Below are 19,502 nucleotides of genomic sequence, written 5' to 3' on the forward strand. Positions count from 1 at the left end.
AGACTTCAACTAAATATTTTTCCATCACTTTTTCTCTCCCAGTGAGACTGTCCTGAGATGAGGATGCGATGGAAGGAGGCAAGGAAAAGAGAAGATGGGTGCTTAGTTCTAGTTTGCTTTTTCTATACCAGGGATGGCTGTCACTGTTTTTCTCGCAAATTACCTTGGAAAAACACATCTTGCCTCTCCAAACGTTAGTTATCTTCCAAAACCGATCTCATGTAGTCTCAGAGGGGAGAATCTATTCCTTTCACTAGCAGAATTTTGACCCGATGGCTTGTCAAATAAAACAAACTAAAACAAAAAACACAACTGGCTTAGTTATGAAAAGCCATAGTCAAAAATCAAGTACTTACTGAGACTAGAAGCTATGAAGAGGGCGAAAAACTAAAAAAACTGCCAGATATAGATTCGAGCTTTATTTTTACTGTATAGTAAGCCTTTAAATACAGAAAACATTTACAATATTGGAGATATGTTCAGGGCGCCTGGGTGGCTCAGTCAGTTAAGTGTCCGACTTCAGCTCAGGTCATGATCTCATGGTTGACGTGGGTTTGAGCCCCATGTCGGGCTCTGTGCTGACAGCTCAGAGCCTGGAGCCTGCTTCGGATTCTATGTCTCTCAATCTGCCCTTCCCCAGCTCATACTCTGTCTCTCAAAATTAAATAAATGTTAAAAATAATTTTAAATATTGGAGATATTTTAAATTTGAAAATAAAAATATAAAGGGGAAATACATTTTAAAAAGTTTTGAAGATTTTTAAAATGTTTATTTTTGAGAGAGAGGGAGAGAGTGCAAAAATGGGGGCAGAGAGAGAGGGGGACAGAGGATCCAAAGCAGGCTGGAACCCAAGAACCATGAGATCATGATGTGGGCCAAAGTTAGGTACTTAACCAACTGAGCCATCCAGGCACCCCAAGAGAAAAGACATTCAATCAGGACATTTTTCTTTCTTGGGATAAGAATCTTGATACTATCTTTTTACTAAGATGTAAAATGTCAGATTTTTCGCTGTGCTATTATTCAGTACAATTTTACCTTTGAATTCTTTAAAGACGGGGTATATGATTTCATTCAGTTTTAGAGTCTCTCAAATTCTTCATAATTGTTACTTTTGAACATGGATAAATGTCTGCATAATAGTTTTTATATCTCAAGGCAATTATTCCTAATGTATATGTAGAATTCAGGTTTTCCATTCTTGTCATATGCAGGTTCTGGTACCATATTAAATGGCAGTCATATAACTTCCACTCGAATCTCATTTTCAGTCTCATTATTAATATGGAAAAGGTAAAACAAATAGTATTAGTAAATTTTTGTAAGACTTCAAACGAGAAAAGAATCTCTAGAATTCAGTCTTCAATCTCATAATTTTGAGAATGTAAGTTGTCACCACTTTCTCTAGAAACCATTTTTAACATAAGAAAATAGCCCAGAATACACTTTGCCAAATAAGTTTCCCCAAATCACAATTATTTTAAGAATGAACAGATTAAGTTGTATATTTACACAGTTTTAAAAGTCTTTGCAGAGAAGATAAGATGATAAGATAGGTTGAACTGCCAATCGAGAATGGTCATCTTTAGTCTAGTCCTTGTAGTTAAGCTAAGAGGGTCATTTTCCCTTGAATGAAGTGAGGAATTAAATTTCTTTCAATAGTTCCAAAACTTTCTAGGTACAATGCTACCCAATCTCCTGTAATACAGCAGAGTCCCATGTGGTATACTCAATTTATTAAGCAAAACACTTACCTGTTGAAGTCATGACACACATCCAGTTGGTGATATGATGGAGTCCCAAAGGCATTCATTTTAAGATTGTGCCATAAAGTCACTTCCAGGGAATGAAATGAATGGACCTAAGTTCTTTGTCCTTTCGAAATACCACCAATTTCACTTTCGTTTTGTATGTCCATGGATCATCGCAATAGCACTTCGTTATCATACTTATTAATGATAACTTTATTAATGTTAATATTAGCCTATATTAAACTTTAAGATTTCTCAACCCAACTGATCAATAATGAACCTGACATAGGTATGTTTCTGAGTCCTATGACCTGAGCCGAAGTCGGACACTCGACCGACTGAGACACCCAGGCGCCCCTTTCATATTTTTCTATAAGTTCTCATATCTCAATATACTGAGGAAGATAAGAGTTTTCCAGTTAGCCTTCTATTTTCAAAAGCTTCTTTCTTTTTCACATGTAATTTCTGCTTATTTCTTTTGGCATGTAATTTCTGCTACATTCAGTGGATATGCTTTTAAAACTTACCATCTGTTAAATGTTTTGATGCAATTTTTTCACTTAATATATATCTGAATTTCACAGAATTATTATTTTTACATTTTTCATTTACAATCAAGTCCTGTTGAAATTTCAGGCTCATTTAATTCATTAATCTGATTTTATTTATACTGGCACTCACATATACATTTCTATGTACTGGCAATCGTTTTTAGTATAGTTTATTTCCTAATGGTTTTTTAAGTTGTACTCTTTGACATAGTTACATTTTGCTTGTTAAACACAGAGGAGTATTTTTGACTTCCACAAAAAGCACAATCTCTCTTTCTTTTGAGAATACATGGCTTTCTTGGTTTATCTTTTCATTTTCCTACTTCCAATAGAGATGTGAGTCCAAAGAAATAATTCTTGACTACAAGACAGATAATAGTATAAGTGCAATGGCAAATGGCAATTGACACCTGGCCCCACCATAAAGCAAGAAAATGAATGGGAGGACCCAGGGTGAGGAAAAGACTGATGGTCTGCACGGTGTGGCTGGAGCTCAGCTCTGCAGAAGGGTCACTATTACCCTGCTGCAGGGTCCCTATTTGCCTGGCCTGAATGAGCGAGTTACATTTTTATAACATTATGCAAATCAACATTCTCATAGCCAGAGTACATCTTAGCCTCTTGTCCAAATTGCTAAGGAAAAGGAAAAGTTTTTTTCCCAGTTGCCTTATCATTTGCATGGCTGCCTACCTGCCGCAGAAGGGGGTTAGTACTTGGCACGGATTTTTGCCAGCATTTAGTAATGAATTCATCCGGCAAATACTTGAGAGAGGCATTGTTCTAAGAGTTGGGAATATCGTAGTAAATAAAACAGAACAACCCATCTGCAGAAAAGTCATGTTCTAATGCAGGGTGATGGAAAATTAAAAAATTGTTATGTAAGGTGTAAGTATGAAAGTATGCCATGACTATGGAAAAAAAGTGAAGTCATTACAGTATTCCAGAAACATGCTGATGGGTTTTGAAACAGGGTGATCACACTGGAGGTGATGAAAATGGTTGAATTACTCAATTACGGATATATTTTGACAAGATTGACCAAAATATAAGACGTTATTGTGTAAGAAAGAAGGAGTCAAAATTTGTTATTCGAGCAAGTTGAAGCATGTAGTCACCATTTACTGAGAAGAGAAAGATGGTGGTGTTTTTGTTTGTTGTCAGTAGTGGGGAAGCTTAGCTTTGTTTTAGACTTGTTAAGTTTTAGATACTCAAATGGAGATGTTAAATACGCAGTTGGATATCTGAGTCTGTACCTTAGGGAAGAGGTTTAGACTAAAATTATGAATTTGGTAGTCATCAGAATATAGATAATATTTAAATTCATGTGACTAGGTGATATCACTTAAGGACTGAGTACGGAGGTCTGAAGTCTGAGCTTTGGGGAACTGCCATTTAGAGGCTGAGGGTTCAGGGAACAAGCTTGGAGCAATGGCTCCTGAGGGGAGGGGAAAACAGGAAACCATGGTGTCCTGAAAGCATAGTGAAGATGGTCGCAAAGGAAGATAGTAAATCACCTGTGTCAAATACTGCCCATAGGTCAAGTAGGGCGAAGATTGAAAATCGATCACTGGATTTAGCAATATGGAGGTTCTTGTTGATCTTGACAAGAGCAGTTTGGGTAGGTAGGAGAAATAAACGAGACAGTAGCTTTGGGAACACAAGAGGTAAAGAGGAGTTAGTTTTGGTTTTAAGATGGGAAAAATAAAGCCAGAATCCCTTAGCTGATGCTCAAGACTCTTTACATCTACTTTGTGCGTGGCACCTTACTATACCACTCTTGACCCTGGAGTTGCAACCGTACTGAAGATTTGACAAAATAATAGGACTAGTAATTAGTGCTAGAAAGAGTTTAAAAATTAGATAATGAAAGTATTGTTTTCACAGAGAAGGTGGACTTTAGATTCTTAAAATTCTTCAATTTTTAATTCTTAGAATTCTTAAAATAAGTTGGATTTAGGTAGCTGAAAAGAGTGAGAACAAAAGAATAGTATGATATTTGGGGAACAGTAAGAATAGCCTGGCTGGAATTCATATTAAGAAGAGATGGGATGATAAACATGGAGAGCTTTTACCATCAAGCTAAATTCCAGCTTTGTTATTTCAGCAATGGAGATTATAAGAAATAATCCATCTGCGGTAGCTGTAGAATTAAAAAATAAAATCTTGTTAATAGTTACTTTTTAGTGACTTTCATTATCAGAAAATTATCTCAGACGCTTTCTAAATAAAGAGCAAAAGCTAATAAAACTAGCTGAATTTTAAAATACTGTAATAATTGCTTTTAAGCATGAAGATTTCGCTCTATGCAAGACAGAGATACTTCTTGGTAACCACAAATTTCCTTTTAAAATATTGACTGGTCCCATTTTTATGCTCTGGAATGGTATTTTAAAGGTATTAAATAAGAAATAAGTTACATAAATAATTTATAATTAAACCATAAGCTCATAATATCAACTCTACTTTGGTAAAATAGTCTCTTGTTTATATTACCTTATAGATCTTTTAATTAATTTTTTAAACGTTTTTATTTTTGAGAGAGACAGAGAGAGATACAGAGACAGAGAGGGTGAATGAACAGTAGAGAGACAGAGACAGAAGGGGACAGAGGATCTGAAGCGGGCTCTGTACTGACAGCAGCAAGCCCCAGGAGGGGCCTGAACTCATGAACCGTGAGATCATGACTGGGGCCGACGTCGGATGCTGCATGATCCACCAAGCCTCTATGGATCTAACTTTAAAGAAAAATAGAAAACATTTCTAATTTATACAAGAAACTAAGAGAGATTTCATTAAAAGACAAATATAGATTTAATGGAGATTTTCAAATTTGTCTTGTTTTCACCAATCATCAAAATCACCATAAATAAAACCAAACTTAGTATTTGGAGTTTTTGAAGTAGTTGTCAGAATCAGTTTTGCAGATAAATACCCAAGTTACTTTATTTTTACAACCTGTTAGGTTGAACCATATGAAACTGACCTTTTTATAGGTTAAAAGTGGTAGTGTATTAGTGTTTTAATACAGTGCAACGTAAAAAATCCAACTTGGCTATCCAAGGTTTGTTAGAAGTCCACATATAAAAGGGAAAGGACAATCTAAGGGAACGAGGCACTGTCCTAAAAATTGCATTCTCTGAAGAACTGGCTTTTATTGAATGTCTGTTACATGAAGTTTATGCCCTTAGTCCTATAGTTTGTTTACTTATTTATTTGGCCTTAATATTTATAATCTAATAAAAAAATAAATATAAGCAAACACAGATATGGTTATTACTAAAATTAACTTTACCAAGCTTGCAAGCTTCCTGTGCTAACATTTGAAATAATGCATCTGTGGGGGTAAAAAATTCACTCACCTTTAAAACTTTAACTGGTTAGTTTATCTGAGAATGGAACGGTAGGGTGCAAGTGTTACTTTACATCAGCACCTAAAGCCAAGCATAGGATCATCTGGCTGGTAGGTGCAGTGAATGGTTTTTGGTAAAGGCTCTGAATATTTAACGCTTTGCTGGCCATCCGTAAGAGCGGGAAAGTCTGGCCAAGGAAATGAAGAAGGACTGCAGTAGATTTGAGTCAAACAAGTACCTCTTGGGCCCGGGTGGTAGATTTCTCCGTGTGACTTATGTTACAGAAAATCTGAGTTTAGAGAGCCTCTGAGGCTCTATCTCAGTTTTAGTGTGTTGAAATATTCTGTCAAACATCTTTTCTGAAGAATGGGATGATAGCGCAATGCTAGTTGGAATCTGAATCAGTGTAGAAACAGTATTAAAACATACACCATACATTGATGCTGTCCTTATGGCAACTTCCACCACAGTAACCTCTTATCTGTAAACACTCATTAACAAAATTTAATGTACATAGAATACGCTTTAATTACAAAATGTACTAGATATGATACATATGATACATAACTATAAATAAAATAATACAGTGGGGCATATGAAATGAGAGCATGTGATGAAGAAAAGGCTTGCTAGTTAAGCTTTAGGCTTGAGTTCAAACAGGACGGAAAATGTATTCATTGGGTATCATGACTGGAAGACATAAGTGCTTCCAAAAAACAGAAAAATACTGGTCATCTTTCTTTTTCAATTGTTTCATCGGGAAGAATCTTTTTCAGGTGATAAAACTTACAAGCTAAATTAAAATGCACTCTACTCATTGGCAAGCCACACCAGCAAGAATAATGTGATCACGGTGCTTGGAAGTTTTTGATTTATAACTATACTATTCTCTACTTATAAGGCTGCAGTCTAGGAGGCAGAGCAATGAATCATTACAATTGTCTATCTGGGAAATGTCAAAAGATTAAGTAAGGGCAGAAGAAGAGAAAAAAAGAAAGAACACACATTTTTGTCTGAGAATTATTCCACAATTAATGGGACGATATCAGTAGCACATAAATCCATTGCTAAAGAAATAATAATTAAAATTTTAAAATCTTCAAGTAAGACTAGTAATAAACCATAATGCTTAAACTTGCTGGGTAGAAAGGCAAATTAGCTTCTGCGGCTCTGAAAACTAGCCCATTCCTTATTCAACTATCACAGTGACCTCTCCCTCTACACTAAGACATTGGGAAAGTAAACTTAGGCTGAATAAAATAAATGAATTAGAAATGTGAACCGATCATTAATGGATCCAGATTTTTAAAAAAGGGACACATACAGTTTAATTGATACTTTGCCAATACAAAAATAAGCATCCACAGAACGTTTATTTACTGTTTAAATTACTCCATATTTTCATATACCATGAACAGAAAATATATTTTATCCCACACACAGTAAGAACAAACAAGTGCAATCTTTCAAACATTAAAAGTTATAATCAAATCTGTACAACAGATAAATAAATTTATACCTCTAACAGTTAGCTTGTAACAAAACAAAATGAAAAACATATATTGCCTGAAGTCACCGGTTTACTTAAAATTCTACTCATGGTTATACATCTCACTCATAACAACTTGAATTTTTACTACACTGCACAGTTAGATTGATAAATATTTAAAAAATAGGGGGGAGTAATAGGAAATATGAAAATGATTATAAAGAGCTTTCCAAACATTGGAAATAATAGACAGAATTAATTAGTTGAAGGAAAACATATGAAATGGATCCACAGGGTACTGGTTTTACCCTGGTACAGCTAAAGGAGAGAAAACATGTGAGTGTCTGGACTGGAAAGAAAATTTGGCCTTTTTATAAAAAGAAGCAACAACTTCAACAGTGATAAAACCCTGTCATGGAGCCTAGAACAACTCTGTGAGACAAAGTGTACAAAGATTTAGGTATACCTGAAAAACACAGTTAGGAAGAAAAATCACGTCAGGAAACAGATAACATCAGAACACAAACATATATAAATTAAAGGCATACTGTTTATCGTTCCACAACATTGCACATATGATAAGAAAACAATACTGCAGTCACTCTTGAGTAAGAAAGTTTCGGTGAAGTAGGAATTTCCATGATGAATACAGGTGTAGACAATCTTATTACCACAAATTTCGTAAATATCAAAACACTCAGTGGTGTCACTAAGCTAATTAAATTATCTATATGTATTTACTGGAAAGGTAATTATTTCCCTGCCTTCATGTTAACTTAAAATCATTTATAAATGGCAATATAGATCCAGTAGAAAAGACTTTTCACATGCAATCCTATACAATGCACTCTGCTTCAATTTTTTTTCAGTATTTCACATTGGAGATGTATGTTTCCAATATATACAACCACACATGTTCAACGGACGTCACTGAACTGTCCTCTTACCACACAAGTTAACTTACACATACGTTTGTATCTCCAGATAGATGCTTTTCTCCTCTAGGCAGACACACAATCAGTCGAGTTTAAGTTTTTTAGGATTTTAGGAACCTAATGTCTGGATTTATCTTGAATCGACGATAAGATGAGGAGTCCACAAAAAAATGCAGCTATACATGCCAACCTCTTCAACAGAGATGAGTTATCTTTAGGAATAATAATCTGTGCAAGATCATTAGTGATCTGAGAAATTTCATGGGCCACACAAACAAATATGAAAGTGCTGACAATGATGTTGAGCATAGGGTTTCCGGGTATGAGAACCAAGATGCCTCTCGTGTCTGCTGCCAGCCATATGTGATACTGACAAATAAACAGCTGGAAGGAAAGTATCTAAAGTTAGATAGGTACAGAGGGTTCAAGGCTATATCACAGTTTTGCCTAATTTAAACATTTGGTAGCATAATTACATTCGAAGGCTTTTTCCAAACCATTTAATTCTGCTCCACTATTGGCTCTGAAAAGTCTACTGTGGTCTAACGTCCAGAACTCCTACTTGCTCAAGCACTACTTCAAATTCCCCAAGAAATGAAACAGGAACCTTAGAACTTTAAAAAACATTTTTTTGCATGACATAGAAGACAGCTGACAGAATGATATCGGAACTCTGGCAGTTAGACACCAAATAAAGAATTACTACCCGTGTGTATAAGCACATAAGTGTATACATATGTGCATACTGCATATTTAATTATATTTGTGAACTAACTTTCTGTATGTGGACACATAAGCAGGGAATGGCATGGATTTTAAGATGTCCTCAAGTTTGCTCTGCATGGCCAGACAAATGTTTTCAACTGCACTTCCATGCTTCCAAAGTATATTTCAACTCTGATGTGACTATGCATATTAGATGACACCACTGCGACTTTGATTATAATTACAAACGTTCTCTCATTACATTGGTTCAAAATATCAAAGAGCAGAAACATGCTTAAACTACCTCTCAAATATGAGACCATAAAGTTTCCATATATATAATTTTAATGTTTATTTATTTTTGAGAGAGTGTGTGTGTGCATGCACATGTGCAAGCAGGAGAGGGGCAGCGGGAGAGGGGGACAGAAGATCTGAAGCAGGCTCTGTGCTGACAGCATAGAGCCCGATGTGGGGCTTGAACTCATGCACTATGACATCATGACCTGAGCCGAAGTTAGACGCTTAACCGACTGAGCCACCCAGGCGGCACCCTAAAATTTCTATATTTTTACTAGAAATACCAAATTGTAACTTCATTCAATTAAAGTTAATACAAACTCTCATACTCCAAGTATTAAAGAGCTTGCAAAATAAACATTCTTTTATCAACTGTATGACTTGGTAAGTCATTCTTGATTAATAATTCTAAATTGTATTCAGTCTCATTCATGAGACCAAAAAAAAAAAAAAAGAATATTTATTCAAGAACTCAAAGAAAAATTTATTTTCCCTATTTTAAAGACAACTAAATAAATATTGTACTCTAAAATGTATCTTTTATGATTACAATATGAATTCCACTGTTTTAAAATGTTCTATCTTGGGGGTGCTTGGGTGACTCAATAGGTTAAACATTTGACTCTTGGTTTGGCTCTGGTCATGATCTCATGGTTCATGAGTTCAAGCCCCATACTGGGCTCTATGCTGACAGCATGGTGCCTGCTTGGGATTCTCTGTCTCCTTCTATCTCTGCCTCTCCCCTACTCACTCTCTCTCTTTCTCTCTCTCAAAAATACATAAACATTTAAAAAAGTAAAGCATTCTATTTTGAATAATAGAGCTCCGAATACTCAGAATGTATTTTCAAACCTAATTTAAGGTTTTAAATAATTCATATTAGGTACTGTACACAACATGTAATGAGTTTAAAACACTTCCCCAAATTTCCAATCACAAGGGTGGATTTTATTAGGATAAATATTGATAAACTAAATTCCAGTAATATTTAATTATAGAGATCAAGAAGAAATCAAAATCCCCTCACCTTGACTTCATTAATAACCATTGACAAATTTCATTTATACCCATTTAATTTTTTCTCTCCTGATCTCACCATCTTAGTTGTGCTTTTATTACAAGCTTAAGACAATATAAAGAATATTTGAAAGTCATCTATGTCCAGTCATTCAAATAAGGCTTTAAAAACATATTATTTTACTGCTGTTGAAAGTTCTGAATTCTTTCTCTGTAATGCCACAAATAACATAGCTTTGATTTTTTAAAAATGTCTGCTGGATTCACACACACACACACACACACACACACACACACGCATGTAACACTTGGCTGTATATGAGAGAACAAAATATTAATGTACCAACCTCTAATGAAATTTTTCCAAACCAAGCAAAAAATGAACTATAAACTGAACGGGCATATCCAGGGATATTCCTTATTAGGATGAAGGCTAAAATCTAAGGAAAAACCACAAAGGCAAAATGAATAATCTGTTTACCAAAAGCATTTGCTTTCCTTCAAGGGGTAACTTTATTATTCTTGGATTTGACACATACACAATGGGTTTTTTCAATAAAGGTTTAGCAAGTCATTTTTGTTCTAGAGTCTTACCAAGTTAGATTTCTCAACGTGTGCTCTGTACATATACTGCGCAGCAGTGCAGATTATAGGTAGTACATGGCTGAGCAATTTTATGTGTATTTGAAAAAATATAAACCCACCTGAGGCCCTTCGTGTAGAAAGAAATGATACCATATGTTGTATAGCAAAGTTCATAGAATCTCATGATACAAGTTGGCTTCTTCTATAAAGTATCTGCCTGACTGGCAGCCACATGCCTGACTTTGCTCTCTTCAAAAGCCTCCTTCCACTAACAGCTATGTAAAGATGAGAAATGGCAAGACTTTTAAGATGTCTTCCTGTTTGCTCTGTATGGCCAGGCAAATGCCATCTTGAACTGCATTCACATGTAATATATTTTCTCCTTTTGATCTCTTCTCGCCAAAAAGAATCTGCAGCTCTTGGGCACCTGGCCCTGGCCTTCACCTCTGTCCCCCCACTCACTGTACTAGGCGGAACAATCTTGAATTCTCTAAACTTCTAATTCAGTGTCACATTCTGTAACTAGCTTATCAAGCAAAGAACTCTCTTTAGAATCTACTCTCTGTATGGAAAAAAAAAGAAATTGTAAGTAAAAAATAGTTTTCACTTTCACCAATACTTTCTCTCATAAAAAGATGGAAAGATCTATTTGCACTTCAGAGAAAAATCTCATATTCACTGTTGATCACTCTAGGCATCTGGTCAAAGGCTTTAGGAAGAAGCCTCTGGGATGCCTACAAGATGAGCAAATAGCTCTGTGGGTCACTCTATCACTGGGAAAAAGGAACCAAGTGAACTACTCAGGTACTGTTAAGTTGAGTGATCTTCGTGGGCAATGGCATCAAAGGGACTCGAGTTTGAATCTGGCCTTTGCCTTGTATGATTTCTGGGATTTTAGGCAAGGTAGTTTACCCCCTTAGGTCTGTTTCCTCATCCATATAAAGAGGGATACAATTTACTTTGACAGTTGATGTGAACATTAGATGAGAAAACACATGTGAGGTACTTAGCATGCATTATGAGCATTTAAAGAAACATATTAGGTAATTAATAACACAGTTATTATGTAAATGTAAAATGTATATGTAAATGGTGAAAATCATAAAGACCTACACAAAGCCCTTGAACACGAAACCATTTACTGAGTTATTATAAAGTATTGCATAAACTGTAAAGTGCTAGAAAGAATGACACAGATACCTACAAATCACCAGTCTGAGCATCAGAAAATCCAGGAATAGTTCTAAGCAAATCAATTTCCTTCTTTCTAACTTTAATCTACCCTTTTTCAATGTGTACTTATTTCTTTAGCATATTCCGGTTTGAGTTTCGTCATACACTTACTAAACAATGTGATTCAGGGAAAAGAAAATCAATAGCCATGGAGAAGACAACTGGGGTCTAGAGAGTCATCCTAATGAGTTTGGTAAAGAAATCATAATAATGCTTAAGATTTGTTCAGCACTTATATCTTGTTGCGTACTGTGCTAAGCACTTAAAATACATTATTTATGTTTAGTCACCTGTATGCTGTTCTATAATAAGCCCTTCTGGAAATTTGCCCATACAGATTGATGGGCAAAACTAAAGGGTCAGGATTCAGGATTCTAGGATTCCTCTACAAGAGTGAAAAAATAAAAGGATTGAGAGTATAGAATTGTTGGATTGTGTGGACCATTATATTACACACCTGAAACCAGCATAATACTGTTAGTTATACTTGAATTTTAGAAACAGGGATTGATATATGAGATTTCTGCAGGGTCAGGCTGGGAAAATACTTTCTAACAGAAAACTAGGAATCTTGTACATGTTAAAATCTTAAGAAGCCCACTCAGATAAGTATGCTAAGGGTATATAATCATATATATCATTTTTAATAATCACAATGTCCTATATACACACATCCACACCCCACCTCCACACCTACATTCCCTGTTGGCATCTGAGAATATGAGTGAAGTGTGATAAGGATGTAAAATTTGGGGCTCCCTGGATGCTCTGGTTTTTACAGTGGGGGACTAGTGCCCTTGAAAAGAAGGACACTTCTTTTCCAGTAAAGGAAGGCAATAAGGCTCAGCAGTGCTAGCCTGTTATTCTATGTGTAGCCGCTTGGTGCATTGTGGACAGTAACACCTCCCTTCCATTATGAGTAACAGAGATGATATCAGCTATGATATACAGATCGTTTTTGGTAAGCACTACTACTGTCTACAGAAGTCATGAAAATGCCACATGACTACAGCATACTGTTTAAAATTTCATTATCAGTTACAGAGTCCATCACAGGCTCAATTCTACTGACTTTATAGAGGCTTAAAAGGAATAAAATAGTTCCTTGCACTGAAGAGAACTTAAGACCTATAACAGAAGGTCCTCTAGAAATTATCCCTGCTCCTCTTTGCTGGACTCTTCATTTATTAGGTCATGGCTTAGATACTACTTTCTCCAAGAACCCTGCTCAGATACCACGATGGGATGAGAAGAAACCCCACATGTTTCCAAAGCTTCCTGTACTTAACCATCACTACACTATCACAATGTCCTATAATCCTTGGCAACGGGAGGTATTTCTGCAAAATGTCAATCTGATTTGAGTTGCTTCTCACTGCTGCCCACCTCCTAGCCAAACACTTCTCTAGACCCTGGCTCTCTGAGTTCTAGACTGAACAACTTCCCTTAAATCTCCTGAATGTAAATATGCTTCCTTCCACCAAAGGGCTGTCTGCCTTCATCCCTCCATTCTCAACTTAATTTTCTCAGGGAAATAATTTCTGACCCCAGACCATGCCTGATTCAACTCCAACTAGGTCATATCCCCTTACTACATTCTCTTGTAGTATCACATGCTACTCTTTACAATTACGTGGTGATTCTATGATTACTATCTGTTATAGAAGAATGGAGGCTCTGGGGGGGCTAGGAACTAGGTCATATTTGGTTACCACTCTATAACCCCCAGCATAATATCTAGTGCATAGTAGGTATCAAATATTTGTTAAATGAATTAAAAGTGTTAAATGAATGCATACTTACTGGTCCATAGCTCTACTAGACTATAAATTCTATGAGGGTAGGAGCTGCATGTTATCTTAACACTGAACTTCTTGCATGTAGAATGGTACTTAACACACTAATAATTATGATTAAATAAAGAAATATGAGTAAATGAAGACAAAGCAAACATGAGGAGAGTTAACATTTTCTAAGTGCCTGCTAAATGACAAATACTAATCATTTCCATACATTTAATATAACAATCCCTTAAAAGAAATTTTAATGTTCCTGTAAAGGAAGGTAGGGGTTAGGATGATTAAATAACATATGTACATTTTATAGTTTGGTCCCAAATCTCTCTGCTTCTAAAGACTGTGTTCTTATCAAGAATTAAGACAAACACTTTTCTTTCTAAATCAAGATTATTACCTGTACCACAGATACAGATGGGTGGAGTTCATTGCACTCTGCTTTGTTTTTACAACTGCTAGCCCAGATAGAATAGGTCTAGAACAAAAAGAATATATATGGATCAGTTCATGAAAATACTTATGACTCAATGAGGCAGCTTTCTCAGAATCTTTACAGTTTTTTGTTTGTTTGTTTGTTTGTTTATAACATTATACTCCATTATGTTATTTAAAAAGCCTCAGTGCAGACTGCCCACAGTTTTGGTTATCACTTATTTTGGTACACTCAATGGTCCAACTAAAAGAAAGCAGACAGAGAGGAGCACAGGTCTGTGCTTTTCTGGAAATAGTGATCATGAGGAAATGATCGCTCTTCTTGTCAAACACTTTACTTATTTATTTTTCCCCCAATTTATTACAGTTTAATAAATTTCCATTTCACAGAATCCTCAGATATTCTTCATACTTAACATATGCATATATATACACACACATATATATATTCTCTTAGCATTTATGTTCAATTAGAAAACTACAGAGAAAAGGAATTTTAAAAGAGTTTATTTATTAAAAATAATTGACTGAATTCCTATCTCTTAATTTTCTGTACCATTTGGGATTTTGGAAAATTAGAAGGTTACATTCTGAAACTTACCAAGAAAGAAACTACTGAAATAAACAATAGAAAATTTGAAATTTTGTTTGAAAAGAGAGGTTCACCCTTTCCTTCAGAAAGTACTTGACGCTTCTGTAAAGCCAGATAAATGAAAGCAAACAGCATCCCATGAAAGACTACCTGAAAAATAAGAAGAGAAAATTTGTTTTAAACAGCTGCTTTTCAATAAGTAGCAGAAATAGTTGGAAAATAAGAACAATATATATAAAAGTAAGTAGGTTAAAAGCTTAACAATTGAATGAAGGACTTAAACTTCAAGAAATGACATAAAATCAAGGATTGTTAGAAGCTATCCACATCTCTTGCAACAATATGAGATAAGCTGGTTCATTTTCAGCAGTCTCAGTACCAAGTGAAGAAATAACAAGTTCAAAATAATGATAAAAACACAAGAAACAAGTGTTGGTGGGAATGTGGAGAAAAAGGAACCCTTGTGTACTTTGGTGGAAATGCAAACTGGTACACACACTGTGGAAAACAGTATGAAGTTTCTTCAGAAAATTAAAAGTAGGACTGCCTTATGATCCAGTAATTCCACTACTGTGTATTTATCCAGAGAATACATATGCACTAATTTGAAAAGATATATGCACCCCTATATTTACTACAGCATTATTTTCAATGGCCAAGGTATGGAAGCAGCCCGTGTTCATCAATAGATGAATGGATAAAGAAGATGTGTGTGTGTGTGTGTGTGTGTGTGTGTGTGTATACATAAATACACACACACACACGATGGAATACTATTCAGCCATAAAAAGAATGAGATCTTGTTATTTGCAACAACATGGATCTCCAGGGGATAATGCTAAGTGAAATAAGTCATTCAAAGAAAGACTTAACACTGTATGTTGACATAACATATATGTCAAGTATACTGGAATTAAAATTTAGAAAAAGAACAACAACAATAATAAAAACTATTCTGAAGACATGGTAAAATTTAAACGCTCAACCAAAATAAAACACATTTTATATTGATACTTTCAATCAAATAAAACAACAATAACATAACCAAGATCATGCTTTTAAGAAGGAGCATAGGCACACAAGAATGGGAAAAAACTATGGTAGACTAAAAAGCACATAAAGCTTTCTTTTTGAAAAAACAAAAAACAAAAAACAGATTTAAAGTGAACTATCATAGTAAACTGCTCTAATGACAAAGTTGAGAATTTAAAAGTATGGGTAGCAAGACTTCAGCAAAGCTTTTATTCATATGTGGTTTTGAAGTGCAGTGTAGTATACTGGAAAGTGCATGGGTATTGGAAACCTGAAATGGCACAGAATAGGTATTAAGAAAACATTTGTTGGGGTGCCTTGGTGGCTCAGTAGCTTAAGCATCCAACTTCGGCTCAGGTCATGATCTCATGGTTCATGAGTTTAAGCCCCACGTTGGGCTCTGTGCTGACAGCTCAGAGCCTGCAGGCTACGTCAGATTCTGTGTCTCCCTCTCTCTCTCTGCCCCGCTCCGGCTTGCACTCTGTCTCTCTCTCTCTCTCTCAAAACAAATAAACATTAAAAAAAATTTTTTAAAAAGAAAACGTTTGTTGAATGAAAAATAGGATGAGCAAAATATGGAAGAGAAAGGGAGAGAAGAGAGGTAATTAATATTTATTCATTGTCCATTATTTTCCAAATGTTATGCTAGATATTTTATTTTCTTGGTCAACTGAATCTTAGCTTTCCTTCAAAATTAAAGTTACAGAATCATCCATGACACTGTTCTCTCATATTTACACCTCTACCACAAAATCCATATTGCATAATTAAGCACCTAAATATAAGTAGCAACCTTGGGTTTTAAACTAGATTGTAAGGCTTAAAGCCTGGTGGTATGTCTTCTTTCTGTAATATATTCCTCACAAAACCAACATCTAGAGCATATACTAGGGTTCCATAATTATTGTGTTGAGTGGTCAAAGCATATATATGAGGGATCATTTTAAATTTTTTAAATTTATAGGGATCATTTATTTTTAAGTTATTTATTTAAGTAATCTCTACACCCAACACTGGGGCTCAAACTCATGACCCCAAGATCAAGAGCCACATGCTCCACTGACTGAGCCAACCAGGAGTCCCTATGAAGGATTGTTTATAAGTCAAAATTATGACTCAAACAAAGGTCACTTTATAGACAACATTTTTATAGTATTTTCCTGCTCATATACACACACATGCATACTCTCTCTGCTATAAAAAAATGGGAGCAGGGCTGCTTTAATTTACCAAGTCAACATATTTCCTTATACTGAGAACTAAATAAAGATAATTATAATTTTCTCCAAATATTTTTAAAAGCATTAATTTGAAATGGCAAAAGATCACAAGGTAAATACATACGTAACGGTCTAACCTCCATCTGAACCACCATTCATATACATTCCCTTTCAGTTCAAAACACTTGGACAATGGCCAAAGAGAAAAGATCTTCTCAAATGCACCCTGAGAAAAGGAATCCAGAACACAAATTAAGATGGTACGAGTCAATACTTATTTTCTAACGCTATTCTAAATTATAGTTTTCTAAAGTTAGGATTACATAAGAGTCATTCACAATTTTAAAATTCTATTTCATTTGACATTCATTTGACAATAAATTTATTTTACTAAAGGCTAATAACAATGACTTAAACTTTTTTGTTAACTTACTTTCACTGCACATGAAAGGCTACTGAGATTACAAAATCAGGACAAAAAGTAAGCTAATAATTGGAAAATTCTTCAAGATTTTTAATCTGTTACACAAAACAGCTAATATTTATTGATCAAAACATCAAGATACAAAAGACCTCAGCCATTATGATATCAATATCCTAAAGAATGATGTTTAAGATTAAAATACAGTTTTTCTTTCTCTAAATGTCCTTAATAATCTATAATCAACCATCTGAATTAAAAGAATCCTCTGAATTAGTCACCTTACTTAATCAACCATACCTAAATACCATTACCAGCCTTTGAAACAAAGTTTACAATTTTACTTTGGTCAAGTTAGTGAATATACTCTCATATTAATCTGACAAGCCTGGAAAATCTGGGAATGGAGGGGCAGAAGTCTTGGGTGCATTCCTGCACATTAATGAAGTCTTTCAAAGAAGAGAACAAAAACCTCAATTCCCAGACTAAAGAAGGACAGCAAACTCTATGAAGGAAAGCTCCATTGTTAGACCTAATGCTGCAGCATAGAAAATGTAACATAACGATTTTTAAGAAGGCTATTAAAAACCAAAAAAGTGAAAAGGGTATTGTATTTTAGGTAATGCTGAATCTTTAGAAGAATTTTATTATTTTAATAAAATGCAATATTCTCCATTTAACCATTTAAATAAGAATTTAAAATACTTATAACTTATTAAACAGAGGTCCTATCAAAATCTATGCCTCAGAAAATAAGAGTCTTACTAAGAGTTGCAATATAACATACTTATAGATCATAAATATTGATATGAAATACAGAAATATAAATACAATATCGATATGAGATATAGAAATATTTGGTATCTAACAGAAATACATGGTTCTATAGATCATATATATGTGATGCATTTAGCATTTAACATATTATTTCTGATTAAAAATTTATTTCTTATGTGGTCAACAGACAAGTATTTAGTGAACACCCATTTTGTGAAAGACACCGGGCTACACTGGGCTATGTACTTTTTTCTTTTTTCTTTCTTTTTTTTTTTAAATATTTTTTATTTATTTCTAGGAGAGAGAGAGAGACAGCGTGAGCAGGGGAGGGTCAGAGAGAGAGGGAGATACAGACTCTGAAATTGGCTCCAGGCTCTGAGCTGGCAGTCAGCACAGAGCCCGACGCGGGGCTCGAACCCACGAACCGCGAGATCATGACCTAAGCGAAAGTCGGACGCTTAACCGACTAAGCCACCCAGGCGCCCCAACTATGTACTTTTTTCTTTTGTACACTAATCCAAAGCCGGGGAAACGTTCTTTATTGAGCCTCGGGTTCACCTTCTCTTGTCTCCCTCAGATGCATCACAGAGTGTTTGGAATTTTAATGAGTGTCAGGTAGCTGTTGCAGTTACCTGGCTATTTCTTCATACTTTTGCTATTGTTTCCTTATTATTTTATAAATCTCCTGCAAAAAGCCTTGGAGGTCAGGTGGGTAGAAATAAAAATGCTTTATTTTTAAGCATGAAAATAAGAATGAAAGCCTATAAAACAAAGAAATAAAAACCAGCTTTATAGGATCTCTCTCTCTCTCTTTCTCTCTCACACACACACACACACACACACACACACACGATGCTTATATGGCATCTGCACCTGACACAACTAAGTACAAGACAGGGAAAGTTGGAGATGGGAGCAAATTGCAGAGTAAGTCACAACTATAGGCATTCAAATTAAAATATTTTGTATAAAGATCATGCTGCTCAAATAATATGTCGGCCTGATGGAATGACCAGCAGGTAGCAGTTTGCCACCTTGCTAAAGTAGCTGAGAAAATCTCAACCATCATAATGGGATTGAAGGGTGGAGGTTAGAAAATGACCAAAAAATTTTATTAAATTAAACATATTCCATATATACAAACCCATCTGCTCCTAAGTTGGTTTTACTAACTGCCAAAATTTTAGTCTATGCAGTTATGGAAAAATCAAGTAATACTTTGAAGCAATGAATAATGCACAAACCAAGCTGCAAATTCTGTCAAGAGAATTTTGATATCCACTTAGAGTAGTGTCTTATAAGAGGCATTCAATAAATG

At 35.1% G+C, this 19,502-nt stretch overlaps 1 protein-coding gene across 1 annotated transcript in view; it reads right to left on the bottom strand.

Annotated features, from left to right (window-relative positions):
* Positions 1 to 6,996: 6,996 nt before the first annotated feature.
* CASD1 (CAS1 domain containing 1) overlaps positions 6,997 to 19,502 on the bottom strand; it is a 50,787-nt gene continuing 38,281 nt past the window's right edge. The window contains exons 14-18 of the mRNA XM_039236280.1: positions 17,111 to 17,212; positions 14,744 to 14,884; positions 14,108 to 14,185; positions 10,444 to 10,536; positions 6,997 to 8,461 (exon numbers count right to left, since the gene is read on the bottom strand). Coding sequence (XP_039092211.1) covers positions 8,195 to 8,461; positions 10,444 to 10,536; positions 14,108 to 14,185; positions 14,744 to 14,884; positions 17,111 to 17,212 — 681 coding nt within the window. The 3' untranslated portion in view covers positions 6,997 to 8,194. The remainder of the gene's footprint in view (positions 8,462 to 10,443; positions 10,537 to 14,107; positions 14,186 to 14,743; positions 14,885 to 17,110; positions 17,213 to 19,502) is intronic.

The sequence above is a fragment of the Hyaena hyaena genome, unplaced genomic scaffold (assembly GCF_003009895.1).
Source record: "Hyaena hyaena isolate Hyena2069 unplaced genomic scaffold, ASM300989v1 scaffold_109, whole genome shotgun sequence".
In the NCBI taxonomy this organism is placed as follows: Eukaryota; Metazoa; Chordata; class Mammalia; order Carnivora; family Hyaenidae; genus Hyaena; species Hyaena hyaena.